The 14,480-nt window shown below is 56.4% G+C and overlaps 1 protein-coding gene across 13 annotated transcripts in view; it reads left to right on the forward strand.

Annotated features, from left to right (window-relative positions):
* CNTFR (ciliary neurotrophic factor receptor) overlaps nucleotides 1–13,952 on the forward strand; it is a 38,912-nt gene extending 24,960 nt beyond the window's left edge. For 7 of the 13 annotated variants that reach the window (XM_034967340.3, XM_034967341.3, XM_034967339.3 and 4 more), the window contains 6 exons: nucleotides 637–870; nucleotides 7,523–7,640; nucleotides 7,815–7,981; nucleotides 9,088–9,251; nucleotides 12,612–12,792; nucleotides 13,138–13,310. In XM_034967340.3, coding sequence (XP_034823231.1) covers nucleotides 637–870; nucleotides 7,523–7,640; nucleotides 7,815–7,981; nucleotides 9,088–9,251; nucleotides 12,612–12,792; nucleotides 13,138–13,310 — 1,037 coding nt within the window. Of the gene's footprint in view, nucleotides 1–636; nucleotides 871–7,522; nucleotides 7,641–7,814; nucleotides 7,982–9,087; nucleotides 9,252–12,611; nucleotides 12,793–13,137; nucleotides 13,311–13,395 lie in introns of those variants that run through there. The other 6 variants (XM_055117282.1, XM_057303158.2, XM_003829802.4 and 3 more) reach the window with 2 other exon arrangements.
* Nucleotides 13,953–14,480: the final 528 nt, after the last annotated feature.

The raw sequence follows: 14,480 nt of genomic DNA on the forward strand, positions 1-14,480 counted from the left end.
CTGCTGCCTGAGCCCTGGATGGCTGAGGGGCGGGTTGTTGTGGGGTGGCAGGCTGGGAAGGCAGAGGAAAGGGAGAGAGACAGGAAGAGAGATCGGGGAGGTGGGGATAGAGACAGGACAGAAAGAGACAAGGATGGGGGAAGAGAAAGAGATAGGGAGACAGAAAAAGGAGTCCAGGAGTGGGGCCCTTCAATGCCAGCTTGCCTGGGTAATAATGGACGTCAGTAACTGGGCTGGGCCTGTGGGTGGCAAGAGATCAGGGTCATGGGGGTCAGGAAACTTTAAAAAACCCAGGGACTGGAGAGGAACTGGGTTTTCTCTGAGAACTGACCCCTCTCAGCACTATGCAAACTCTCTGTCACATGCAAACACACACACAGAAGATCGCCCATTCACATACCTAGCCCCTGTACATGCTCACTCACATTCACATTTGGAGACATTCATATACCCACACACTTGCACAGGCATAGAGGAGCTTTGAACACTCTCCATCTCCCCAAACATTGACACAGACACCGAGCCTCTCGTCCTCACTCATCCATCCTCACAGGCTCTTGTCTGAGCACGCTCGCCTGCGGGTGCTGGGCAGGGCTGTGACCTGTGACTTTTGCCCTGTGCCCCCACCCCCCACAGAGGCACCCCATGTGCAGTACGAGCGCCTGGGCTCTGACGTGACACTGCCATGTGGGACAGCAAACTGGGATGCTGCGGTGACGTGGAGGGTAAATGGGACAGACCTGGCCCCTGACCTGCTCAACGGCTCTCAGCTGGTGCTCCGTGGCCTGGAACTGGGCCACAGTGGTCTCTACGCCTGCTTCCACCGTGACTCCTGGCACCTGCGCCACCAAGTCCTGCTGCATGTGGGCTGTAAGTGTTGCCCCCACCCCTCATCCAGCCTCCCTCCTTCCTTGAGACCCAGACTCCTAGCCCAGATCAAGTCCCCTTCCTGTTAGGGGGATACGGAGAGGGGAGAGCTGCAGCCTGACCCTTGCCCTCTGATTTTGTCCTGGCCCGCTCTTCTGGCCTCTGAGCCCAGTCTTGCCCACTGAGTCCAGACCCCTAGACAATTTGCCCACACATCCCACCCCCGTGGAGGTCTTGGGTATCCTAAAACCCTATTCCCTCTGACAACATAGGCAGAGAGCTGGTAAGGCATGGCTCACCTGGGACATGAGTGGGGAGAGACCCTCAGGTCACGGATCTGAGCTAGAGGAGCCTCACTGTGTCTGCTTCCACAAGGGCTAGTCAGAGGGCCTCAGGGAGGGAAGTGGGATATGTGGTTATACAGGTATAGGCAAGGCGCTCCAGGAGGCTCCAGGGAAGGAGGAAGGCATCCTGGAGTGGGAAGTGAATGGAGACTTGGGAAGCGAATGGTGATTTAGAAGACGCATTGAAACATCATTTCTGGCAGAGAGCTGGGTGTGACCTTAGGCCTCAGCGGCTGGGAGGGCATGTAAAGGCCACTTGGGCTGGTGTTGATGTGGAGAGGGAGCTGAAGGAAGGGACGGGGGGCAGATCATGATCCTGGAAGCTGGGCAGTGACATCTTCTGGGTCATGTTCTTAAAAGATCACTCTGAGTGGAGGGAGGCAGGTTGGATGGAGAAAAACCAAGGTAGGAAGGAGACTGTTACTGGATGCAGGAGAGAGGATGAGGACCTGGGACCAGGGCATGGAGCTGGGGAAGCTGAGAAGGCACAGTTGGACGTCGAAGAATTGGTGATGGATTGGAGGTGGGAAGGACAGGAGAGTAGAAGGTGGGAGGAGTCAAGACAGCTGGAGGAACCCATGACTGCAACAGGAAGAAAACGGAAGGAAAAGATAATGTGTGCTGTTTGAACAGTGTCTTAGTTTGGGTTTCCCTAGAATCAGATCCCAAGATGAGAATTCTTATGCAAGTAGTTTATTTGGCAGGTGAAGGAAATACCGCGAAGGAATGGGAAAGTGACACACAAAAAGGAAGTTAGATTAGTCAATAAAGAGTGAGTTATCCAGACATTGCCTCTTGGCGACTGATGTTAACCACCAAGATGCAGATGCATCTTGTGCAGATGCAGAACGTGCACCTGAGTTGCCCTGCCTGAGGGTGAGGGAGCTGGGATGTGTATACACTAGCTCCTGCCCGTCAGTGATTGAGAGATTCACCTGGGGTGGGAGGGAGGCTCTTTGATTCCCCAGCACTTTTGCCCTGATGTCCCAGCAGGCAAAGCAAAAGAAAGCTCTTAGGCGAATAACTGCAGAATTTGGGAGTGAGAAGTATTAATAGTATGGGCAAGGGATCGGCGGCTCCCTAGACATCTGCTGCAGACCTGTTCAGTGGGATCCTTGGAGGACAACCGGGAGTTGATGGCTGGTAACCAGTGGGTCTGAGCGTCTGGGATTCGGGGAGAGGCCTCTGCTGGAGATGGATATTTGTGGGGGGTTGTCAGCATTAAGGCCATGGGAGGATGTGAGATGGCTAAGGGAGAGATGGTGGAGTGAAGAGAGAAGAGGACCCAGAATTGAGCCCTAAAGACCATCAGCATTTAAAGAGGTCGATGGAGGGAAATGAGCCACAAAAAGAAATAAGGAGCCAGCAAGAAGGTAGAGGGAAGACCAGGTGAGTGTGATTTGGAAGAGGGATCTTGAGAAGTCAGAATGACAAGGCCATCACCATTGCTGAGGGTGAGGTGGGCAGGCATCCAGATCCCAGCTGGAGGTACCCACCAACAGAGTGAATACTCTGAACATAGTTCCATTTCTTCATTTCTTTTCTCCTGAGCCAATGATTCAAGCTCCTCTGCCCTCATTTTATTTGGGTATGGTTCACCCCACTGCCCAAAAGTCATCTCCTTATTCCCTAGAAGCTACCTAGCAGATGTTTAAGGGATCTGGGAGCAGACACTTGCCTCGCTGTCAGAAGACTGGTGTAGAACACTGTGTAAAATGTTAGGCTGAAGGGTTGTTCAGGGTCTTCCACAAAAACACTGACCCACCAGTAGGGCTTAAAGAGGTGTGAAAATGTATTTTGGTGGGAATGTACCTTTCCCCATGGGAAGGCCTTTTTTTGGTTATTGTTTAATGTGTCTAAACTGAAGAGATGGCGTTCAAAACCCAACATTTTAGTTGCAAGCCATGGGTGGAGTGACCCCTGTTGGCCAGCTTGAGAAATGCAGGACCAGCCTAACAATTCTCCTTGGCCCACTATGGGGTCCATCAGAAGTGGAGCACTCAGCCTAGCCCCAGGCCCTTTCAGAGGGAAAAGGGACATTTACTGAGTGCCATGGAAAAAGGATGAACCCAACTTGGCATCGGTCACCCACATCCCTGTCTTCTCAGTTTGGGCCCAGAAGTCCTCAGGATGGACAAGACTGACTGTGATGGCTGGGCCTTGATGACCCTGGACCCCCATTCTTGATGATGTGATCTTGAGAGGTCGTTGGAGGGGAATTGGGTCTTGAAGTAATGTCCATAGTCTATACCCACGGGACATGCCCACAGCTGCCCTGTTGTGACCAGGGCCCAGACCTTTTATATAGAGTGCTCACTGCCCTCCAGGCCCTGCTGCCAGATGAAGGCTGGCCATGAGTTGGCTGTAGCATTAGTTTCAGGTACTTATCTCTCATTGCATTATTTCCTTCTAAAGACCTGGTCAGAGGAACAGGGGATATTAATCATTATCGTCTCAGTCACTTTATATTAGTAACAAGAGACTGGCTTTGGCAACACTCAGTATCAAATTATCCTTCCTGCCAGCTCTCAGAGAACAGGACAGAGTTACCCCTGATTTGTGGGTCATTCAAACCAAAAATTATTTAATATTTATCCCAAACACATGCAATTTGTTTCTATTTACAAGGGAACTTGGTCTTAACAGTATTCTGTTGGAAGTCTCCTTAACCAGGCTAATCCCTGAACTGCTTTCTCCTGATCCACCTTCTTGCTCTCAGGTGGATCCTCACGAGCAGAGCCCTAAGGACTCCTCTCCTCCCTAGGATGATGGAAGGACCCCCCACATTAGGAAGCAGGATCACAGTGTTGCTTTTAGTAGCATCTTTTTATTTACAAGACACTGCTGATTCTGTATCGTTCTGATCTTAAGCTAAAACAAACCAGAGATTAAAATGATTTTTAAATGGACAGTTCCTTCTCCAGTTTTTTAAAACTTTTATTTGATTGGTTAGGATGGAAGCTCTGGGTCCCCTGGTTCAGCACTGCTTTCCCTGCAGCCCTGTTTGGCTGGAAAGGAAAGAGTGAGGAGAGGGCTATGGTCAAAGAAGACGTCTGGGGAGAAATCACAAGTGGGAGGTCGCCGGGGCATTTGGGAGTCCAGAAGTTGGAATGCCTCGAGGGATGCCACGAGATAAGGCTGAGCCAGGCCTGAGCCTTGAGTGCCAGGCAGGAGGTGGCGTGTGGGTGGGGCGTGGGTAGGGCTGGAGTGGAAGGGTCACCCTGCCCCACCCTGCCTGATCTGGCCTGGCCTAGGGTGTGGGCAGCTTGCCCCTCCTCCTCTCTGGGACGGCGGGCAGGCCTCATGCGTGCCGGGGGCTCCAGCCCAGGCGGGCTGGCGAGATGAGAGGAAAAACATGCGGTTTGGTGGGCTGGACATGGAAAAACAAGCCAATTAGGAGGAAAACAAACAAACCCTGGGCCAGTGGGGGCACACGCACGCATACACACGCGCACACGGCCCCGCGTGGGACCCAGGGACACCCTGCCACAGGCTGACAGTCACTTGGGTGTCTCAAGACCCCCCACAAGGGGCAACCCAGATGCCGTGTATGCCCAGAGCCTGATACTGTGACCTGTGTGCATAAGAGCTTTTGCTCAGACACTCTCTTTAACATGCACTCACACGGTGTTCAGTTCATACGTGTGAACATGCTGGGAATTCTGGGCACCCTCCCACATGCACAGTTTGCAAAATACATTCAGCCTCACTAAGCTCCATCACATATGCACTGCCTCATGTATGAGCTCTAGCTGTCACTGTGTTCAGACACAATGGCACACTTACAGGCACTCTAACAGAGTACCTTGGCCACACAGCCTTGCACATAGAGACAGTCTCGAGATTGAACAGCCTCACCCTGAGTCACGTGCAAACACAGTCATCCAGTCCCACACAGCCTCCCATCCTACAGTTACACAACGACCCAGAGTCTCACAGTCACACACATGGAGCCTCACAGTTACACACAGCCTTGCAATCACAGCGTCTTAAAAACAGCTTTTCCTCCAACTCACAACACACTCACAACAGGCATCCTGATCTCACACTGTCCTACAATCTCACAGCACCCCCACCTCCGCCCACCCGGCCCCTCAGCTGGGCTCCAGCTGCAGCAAGTCACTCCTTTTCTTCCTTTTGTTTTTCTTTCCTCCTTTTCCCTCTGAGAAACCTGGTCCCTGTCAGGAAACCCAAGCCCTTCCCTGCTCAGGGCCCAGGGCCAGGCAGGAGTAGCCAGATGACAGACAAAGCCCCCAGTCAGCCCCCCAACCCCCACCCCACCATGACCTCCCCAGTCAGGGAGAGGAACTGGCGTGAGGGGGAGGTTGGAAGGGGACGCGGTCTGAGGGGGGAGGACAGTCGGGGAGTGGGGGAGCCTGGTCAGTGGGGAGGCTGGCCAGGGGTGGGGGCCTGTGAGTCCAGTGCCGTGGCCCGCTCTGCCCTCCGAGGAGTCCGGGGCAGCAGGGAGCTGACTCTGCACACTCCGATCCCCACCCCACCCCCAGCGCCCTTCCCCTTCCTGGGGGTAAGGGGGGCGGTGGCAGGAGCGGGGAGTGGAGGCTTCTCGGCCGACCTCGGAATGTCCTTTCCTCCTGGGGTGGCTGCCAACTCTGGCTTGGCCAACAGGCCCCCAGAAGGCACTTCCTGTGTCCTTGGCCGCCCCCCACCCCACCCCCAGGCAGAGTTCTGCACCCATGGGCAGACAGGGAAGAGACACTAAAGGCACACAGGATGAACATGGAACGACATGAGATGGACGCAGGGCCCGGAAGGCTTCCCAAGGGAGGCGCACAGTGGAAGGCAGAATGCAGGTTGGCCCTGTGGGGTCTCAGCTGGACCCCGCTTTCCCTGACAGGCCTGGGGAATGGAGCTGCCTCCGCCCACAGCATTGCCCCCTCCACCTGGTGCCCTGGAGTTCTCCTGATGCCTCTCTGCCCCCTCATCTCTTCTGCTGCAAAGCTAGATCTGGATCCTGGGGGTTCTGCCCCAGGCCCCTCCCAGCATCACACATACTGGACACGCACACGCAATCACACAGAGTCACTCACAGTCACGTGCACACTGTGGATGGAAGCCCACTGTTCCCCTGTGTCACCATGGCCACTCTACAAGCATAGACATGCACTCCCCTTCACTGTCCCTGGCTTATTGCGCTGCCCCCCTCCCATTTCCTGTCCACCTGTCAGGCTGGGGGCGGGGGAGGGGGGAGGCACAGGAGGGAGGTGTCAGTGTCCCTGGAGCCGCAGACGGACATTCCTTGCTCGGGTCAGATCACATAAGCTGCCTCCTTCCAGGAACCTGAGCCGCCTGTCCTCACGCCTTACCCAATGCCTGAGGGTGGGACAGCTGGGCTAAGTGCTCACGGCAGCAAAAAAGAGTGCGGGCTAGACAGCAGAAAGGACTTCCCAAGTGTGTGTGTATAGGGTTACCCCTGTCCTGGGGTTTAGCTCTGGCTTACTGTCTGACCTTGAGAGGTCCTTATCCCTCTCTGGGCCTTCCTATTCCAGAGTGAGGGCAGCTGCTTACCATGTAAAGGGCTTCTTAAAGGGTCTGCGATGGAGATGCTGGGGGCTGGCACTAAGGTGAGGTACACACAAAGGGAACAGCAGCTTCCTTTCAACAGGCACTTGTACACACACACAATCATACACAGACATGCAGATTCACACACATCCGCATAGCTGCTCCTACGGATCCCTGGTCACTCATTCATGTCACATAGAGACATGCATGTAGCACGTATACCCCTGCATGCAGACATCTACAAACATAGATATGCATACAAACAGCTGCCCAGTGCTGTTCCTGTGTAGCCACCAGGCCTGTCCTCGTGTCTCCGTCTCTACTGAGGGAAGTCTGGGGTGTCTCTTCTCTAGGAAGTGCACCCGATACTCCAGCAGTCGGAGGACCCATTCAAGACTCCCCTCGTCTCTGCAGCACAGTCTTCCTCTGGGAGTGGACACAAAGTGGCAGGAGATGTGGGGCTGGGGCCGATTCCCCCAGACATCACCTCCATCCTGTGATTGATGAGTTGAGGCCCGCAGCCCCCTGCTCCCCACGGTTCCTGCCTCCATTGAGCAGGTGGAGGGGGGGTTCCGTGTCCGCACAGCCCTTGTTTTTCTTTAATTAAACATCTGGCTGTCTGTGGCCTGGGAAGCCTCAGACCCTCGCTGACAGCCTCCCCGCCACAACTTTGGCATCAATGATGGGTTGAGGGGGGAGAGCTGGGGCTCTGGGGCCCACCTGTCCCCATACAGTGCAGGGGACTGGGAGCTCCAAGAATGCCCTGACCATACTGTCCTCACCCCCAGTGCCGCCGCGGGAGCCTGTGCTCAGCTGCCGCTCCAACACTTACCCCAAGGGCTTCTACTGCAGCTGGCATCTGCCCACCCCCACCTACATTCCCAACACCTTCAATGTGACTGTGCTGTGAGTAACTGCGCCTGTGACCCGGGTCCAGCCCTGACCTCTGACCTCTCCCCCATCCCACCACCATGCCCTCCGTCCATACCCCAGCCCTGCCTTGGGCTTGACCTTTCCTCAACCTCTGCCCCACCTGGCCCTTGATGTTCGTAACAGTGCCTGGGTCTCACCTCTCCCCAGGCATGGCTCCAAAATTATGGTCTGTGAGAAGGACCCAGCCCTCAAGAACCGCTGCCACATTCGCTACATGCACCTGTTCTCCACCATCAAGTACAAGGTCTCCATAAGTGTCAGCAATGCCCTGGGCCACAATGCCACAGCTATCACCTTTGACGAGTTCACCATTGGTACGTGTGGCGGTTGGGGGGACCTGCTGCCTACTCCAGTGGGAATGTAAGTGGATGTGTGCCATTGGTGGGGATGTCCACATGCATGCACATGTATACATGGCATGTACATGCCTCTGCACAGGTATGTACAGTGCACATATATGTGCACATATATGCATGACATATATACCTGTGAACGTGTAAGTGAATGTCCTTTACCTGAAGGGCAGAGAGACCTGTCCAGCAGCTCTTTCGATCATTTTTCTGGCTCCCAGAACATGCAGCAGGGGGAAGGGGGGGCAGGCTGGGCCAGACCCTTGTGCAGCTGCAGCCTCCACCGCACCCCCCCCAACTCTAATGGCTTCCTTACGGCCTGTGATGAATGAGGTGTCAGAACAGGAGACAGGACTGGGACAGATACTGCCCTCCCCCTGACCCCCCCCATCCCAGCCAGACCCTCTACCTGCCCCTGCCCTATTCCAGGCAGGCTCTCTGCCTGCTATTCCCCTGCCCCAACCAGACCTTCTGCCTGCCCCTGTCTTCTCCCCAGACCCCATGGCTGGATCCCTAGACAGAGTATTTCTACATAAGCTGGGCCCTTAGGCGCTCCCATCAGATCCCCAGCCTACCTCCAGATCTGCAACACCTGTGGACTGTCTTTTACCCTTGACCCAGGTCTTAGTTTGGAACTGGACAAGTTGAAGTGAAAAACCAGGCTTGGGGGACTGTGTGATGCTGGTGTAGGAGGGGGTAGTCCAGGTGACAGTGGGGGTGACAGTGGTAACTATGGAGGCATCATATTGTCTTAGTTACTGGGATGCGGGTCAGTATGAGGATAGGGTTGGGATGATGGGATGATGAGATGAAATTTGGAATGTTGATATTAAGAGTTGGTGACAGTGACTGTAGTGACAGTCATTGGTGATGATGGGGATGTCAGACTTGGAACTAATGAGATAGTTGTCTATGGTAGTTTTCAGAATTGACAACAGAGAAGAGGCACGCTGACTATGATGTTGATGACAATGGTTGGCAATATGAGAGGGTCAACATGGTGGCTGGAGTTGACAAAGTGGGTTGTTGCCAGAGATTAGTGTCGTAATGAAGCTATGTCTCCTGAACAGTGAAGCCTGATCCTCCAGAAAATGTGGTAGCCCGGCCAGTGCCCAGCAACCCTCGCCGGCTGGAGGTGACGTGGCAGACCCCCTCGACCTGGCCTGACCCTGAGTCTTTTCCTCTCAAGTTCTTTCTGCGCTACCGACCCCTCATCCTGGACCAGTGGCAGCATGTGAGTGCCCTGCCCGGCCAAGATCCTGGGTGCCTGAGTTAGAATCATGTGCAGTGAGTGGCACCCATATCCCACGTGGCAGCAGCTCCATTGTGAGACCTGATGCATCAGGCTCTCTGCGGGGAAAAGGGACAGGTGGGCCTGGGAGAATGGATGGAGCTGAGGCAGGTGTCCTTAGGGGTTCCCAGTGACCCCTGTTAGTGCAGCGGGAACACATAAGTCTTTCTGTGGCTCCCCGGGGTCGTGGAGAGAAATGCAGGGAGGGAGATGGTGAGGGAGGGAGATGGCGGGGGAGGGAGATGGCGGGGGAGGGAGATGGCGGGGGAGGGAGATGGCGGGCAGGACAGGCAAGGCTCCCTTTCCTTACCTCGCTCTCAGCCCTGACCAGGCATCTCCTTCTTTACACTCTGGCCCAGGCTCTGGGCTTGTGCTGGCCCCAAGGGACAGGAACGTGCCTGTCCTCAAGGGCTCACAGATGGGCCCAAGGGGTCAGGATCAGGCAGTGGGGTCAAGCCTGGTCCAGCATGTGAGTTTAGGCCCTGACTGGCATCAGGACTCCAAAGTCAGACCCAGCTTAGGGGTCAGCTTGAGGCTGTGAGTCAGAAGGTAGCCTGGCTGGGAACCAAGCAGTGGACAAGGGGTCAGACTATGGTCTGGATCAAGCTACAATAGAGAGCTCTGGGGAACAGCCAGAGGTCTGGGGCAGACTTGGGGTTCTCTTGCTTTGAAAGCCCTGGGCCCATAGGGTCGTGGGCACTCTGTGTGGCCCATGAGGCCTGTGGGCTAGGAGTGGGGTTGAGAGGGTGCTCCATGGGACAACCCAGGCTGGTTCCTGGGGGTCAACTTGTACCCCCACCTCATCTACCAGGCTCTAACTCCAGCTCCTCGTGCCCCTATCCAGTCCGGCCTTTAAAGTGTGTAATTCGATTCCTGGGTGCCTGTCCCCCACAAAGTCTGCTCATGCACTCACATGTTCCCTGACAGAGTCCGGAGTCCCTCCCGCCTGGCCAGCTGCCCGCGCCTAATGCATTGCTAATAACCAGGGTCTAGTTTCACAAGCCCCCCCTCCCCCGCTAACGAGCTACAGGCAGCAGCCCCGCGCGCGTCGCAGCGCACACGCCTTGCAGTGGACCTGGCACACCGCCCACCACACACACGGGAACATGCACACACACGCGTCTCCCAGCGGGACCCGTACACCATACGTGTGTGTGACTAACATGCCAAGACCATGCGCAAAACTGACCCCCACACTGAGGTGGGAGAAGCAAAGTGTGCAGGCTCCGTGGCGAGAACATGCGTGGCCTGTAGTGCATCCTAGCCCCATTCTGTGTCTCACTGGCACTGGGGTTGGTTAGATTTATGGTTCTTTTCAGCTGAAGTTTTGCTCTGAACAGAGTCTATTCTCCCCAGTCCTTGACCTTGGGGAGAGGCAGGTGTATGACTGGGAGGGGGCGAGAAGGGCAGAACAGAGAAAAACATCATTTGGATTTTCAGGAGGAAAATACAGACCAGGAATTGCAAAAGAATGGGCCCTGGGCAGGGGCTGTCTCAGCATGGACAAGAGGGAGGCAAGTACTGGGACCCAGCATGGGTTCCCTGCAGCTCCTGCGCTGGCCTGGAGGGCGTGTCTGGCATCTGCTCCAGCAGACCACGGAGGACTCCCAGGGGAGGCCGATGTCAGTGACTAGGGAGTTCCTGCCAATTGAGAAGCCTTTCTCTTGAGAGGGAGGATGAAGGGATCACTGATAACCTAGCAAGAAGGATCTGGTCTAGGATATGTGGCCCCGAGGAGAGCACTGACCTCCTGGGGGCCACATTCCTGGAGGTATGGTGCCCACCATGAGCCCACAATGAGGCGGCAATTTGATCTGTTCCCCGTGGCTCCCTCCCTGTGGGGAGAGACTGACCTGGAGATCTGCCGTCTAATCCTGGCAGGAGGGAGACAGAGCTGAAGGAGCCGTGGCTACTCAGCCAGAGGGTATCTTTGCCGAGCAGAAAGGGACTGGGGTGCCAGAGGTGGAACTGGGACCCTGGCTCCAGGAGAAGAGGGTCTTTGGGACCCTCCGATCTTCCAGGGCTGAGATTAGGATTTACTGAGCCCAGGGTCTGGGCCCAAAAGGTGTCTCACCATGACCCTGACCTTTACCACCGTATCAGGGCCACAGGCTGAGCAGGAACTGGAGGGGCTTCCTGCCCCGCTTGGACCCACCGCACATGCCCAGACACATACACACACGTGTGCATGCACTCACAGCCTGTCAGGTCAGATAGCCCAGACCCCAGTTTTCTGGGGGGAAGATTGGAACAGGGACCAAAAAAGCCCTGAAGCCAGACGTGGCCCAGAGCGGCCCCCTCCTCCGCCCCTGCCGGCTGCCCCTGTTTACGAGGCGGCTTAATGAGGCAGCGGGTGCCGCTGAGATGAACCAGAGCCCAGCCTGGGCCTGGAAGGGGCGCCGGACAGGCAGGCCGGCCTGGAGGGTTGGGGGAGACCAGCAGGATGGGGCCAGCGGGGCGAGAGTGGGGTGGCGATGCCTCCAGGAGGAAATGGAGCAGCTGTCCTGCGCCCTGCAGCTCCAGGGGCTGTCCCCCACCCCTTTCCGCCCCAGCAGGGTGATAACCACACTGAGGCCTTCCTAAGGGGAGGCTCAGCTGGGGCCAGGCTGGTAGGTGCCTTGGGCATCTGGGAACCTAGGCTGTGACCAGAAGCCATGGTAATGACAGCGCTAGCTGAAGTGTGTTTGGTGCTGTCCTCATGCCTTGGTCCTCATTGTAACCCTAAGAGATGGATACTCTCATGAATGCCGTTTTACAAATGAGGATGGCAAGGCATGAGGATGTTAAGTAACTTGGTCACCTCAGTACTAAGGGATGGGGCCAAATTTGGAACTCAGGTAGCCTAGCTCCAGTCAGTGTGTCAACCTCCCCTCTCTGTGGCTTCCTGGTGGGAGAGGAGGACAGCATTACCATCTCCTCTCACCCCCTGCCCTTGCCACCTCCAGGCTGGGACTGTGGTCGGGATTCAGCCGGGCTAGGGGCTGTGAGAGAGCAGGGGCAACAGCAGAGTTGTAGGCACAGGGCCAAGACCTCCTTATTCTCCCCTGGGGTGTTTCGGGTCTCCTTAAAGATGTCATTACTCTCCTTCAGGGACAACTCCCCTCCTGTGGGGTCTCCTCCCTAAGATGTCCCCAGTCTCTGGCAAGAATATTCTCCATGTCCTCCTTCTCCTCAGGGAAGTCCTCACTGCCCCCAGAGCCCTTTACTCTCCTCTCCCCAGAGGCATGCTCACTTCCTCTGGAGGGACCTCACCCTCCTGGCCCCCAGGTGTGTCCTTACCCCCACCCCATGGTCTGGCTGCAGGTGGAGCTGTCCGACGGCACAGCACACACCATCACAGATGCCTACGCCGGGAAGGAGTACATTATCCAGGTGGCAGCCAAGGACAATGAGATCGGGACATGGAGTGACTGGAGCGTGGCTGCCCACGCTACGCCCTGGACTGAGGAACCGCGACACCTCACCACGGAGGCCCAGGCTGCGGGTGAGCTTGCTCCCGCCCCTACCTCCTGGCTTTGCTGTCCTGGAGGCCTGTGGTAGAACCTGTGGTCTGGTTCTACCCTGCTGCCTCCAGCCTCTGCTCCTGGGGGTAGCCACACTTCTGCCTGTCTGTCCAACTCCTGCCATTCCTGGTCCTTGCTATCTGGACATCCTTGGTAGGGGTCATTGGGTGGAGGGGTTATCTGTGAGCCTTGGGAAACAGGATCTGCCTGATGGGGGAGGCAGTACCAGTCTGATGCAGGAAGCAGAATGGTATGTCTCATGAGCCCCCAGATCTGGATGGGACCCCAGCCCTGGCCTTGCCCTGAGTTTCCCCCATGTTCCCCAGAGACCACGACCAGCACCACCAGCTCCCTGGCACCCCCACCTACCACGAAGATCTGTGACCCTGGGGAGCTGGGCAGCGGCGGGGGACCCTCGGCACCCTTCTTGGTCAGCGTCCCCATCACTCTGGCCCTGGCTGCCGCTGCCGCCACTGCCAGCAGTCTCTTGATCTGGTAGGTTGAGTGAGGCTGGGTGGCAGAGGGAGCCTGAGGGAACCCCCACTCCAGCCCCCTCCCTGACAGGCCCCTGCCTGTCTCTACAGAGCCCGGCACCCCATGAGGACATGCAGAGCACCTGCAGAGGAGCAGGAGGCCGGAGCTGAGCCTGCAGACCCCGGTTTCTATTTTGCACACGGGCAGGAGGACCTTTTGCATTCTCTTCAGACACAATTTGTGGAGACCCCGGCGGGCCCGGGCCTGCCGGCCCCCAGCCCTGCCGCACCAAGCTGGCCCTCCTTCCTCCCTCAGGGGAGGTGAGCCATGCAGCTAACCCACCCACCAAAGACCCCCTCACCCTGGCCCCTTGGGCTGGACCCTCCAATGCCAGCGACTCCCAGGAGCCCTTGGGGGACGTGAGGGGAGCCTCTCACATCCGATTTCTCCTCCTGCCCCAGCCTCCTGTCTATCCCAGGGTCTCTGTTGCCACCATCAGATTATAAGCTCCTGATGCTGGGGGGGCCCAGCCATCCCCCTCCCCCCAGCACCCACACTTTTCAGTCCCCTCCCCTCTGCCCTGTTTTGTATACCCCTCCCCTGACCCTGCTCCTATCCCACAGTATTTAATGCCCTGTCAGTCCCTTCTAGTCTGACTCAATGGTAACTTGCTGTATTTGAATTTTTTATAGATGTATATACAGGGTGGGGGGGGTGGGCGGTTCTCATTAAACATCACCATTTCATGAGTCCTTGGAACAGACCCACTTTGGGAGGGTACCCCTCTTCCAAGGACCCCACCCCATCCAGGGCTGGCGGAGGAAAGAAACTGTAGTTGGGCAAGGTGGGGAGAGGTGTTCAGCTTTCAGGCCAGTGTAGCTGGTAACAGTGTTGTCTACTTCTTGGGGGGTAGGGCTTTCCTGGAGCACAGAGTTGCAGCCAGGGAAAAACTGTGGGAAATAAGGGATCCCACAGGGGTATCCAGTCAGTCCTGGAGGCTGCCGAAGTCCTGGCTGGGGCAGAAGCCTTTCAAGGGTCACCTCTAGAACTGCTTTCCATGAGTGCCCAGGCCTGAGCCCAGTGCACAGGGCTAGGGATGATGGCAGAAGGGGAGGGGCAGGCTTCATCCTTGGGGCCAGGGGGTGTGCGTGATCCCTGCCATCCAAGAGACAGTCCAGGGGTGCTAGAAGGTCAG

The sequence above is a fragment of the Pan paniscus genome, chromosome 11 (assembly GCF_029289425.2).
Source record: "Pan paniscus chromosome 11, NHGRI_mPanPan1-v2.0_pri, whole genome shotgun sequence".
In the NCBI taxonomy this organism is placed as follows: domain Eukaryota; kingdom Metazoa; phylum Chordata; class Mammalia; order Primates; family Hominidae; genus Pan; species Pan paniscus.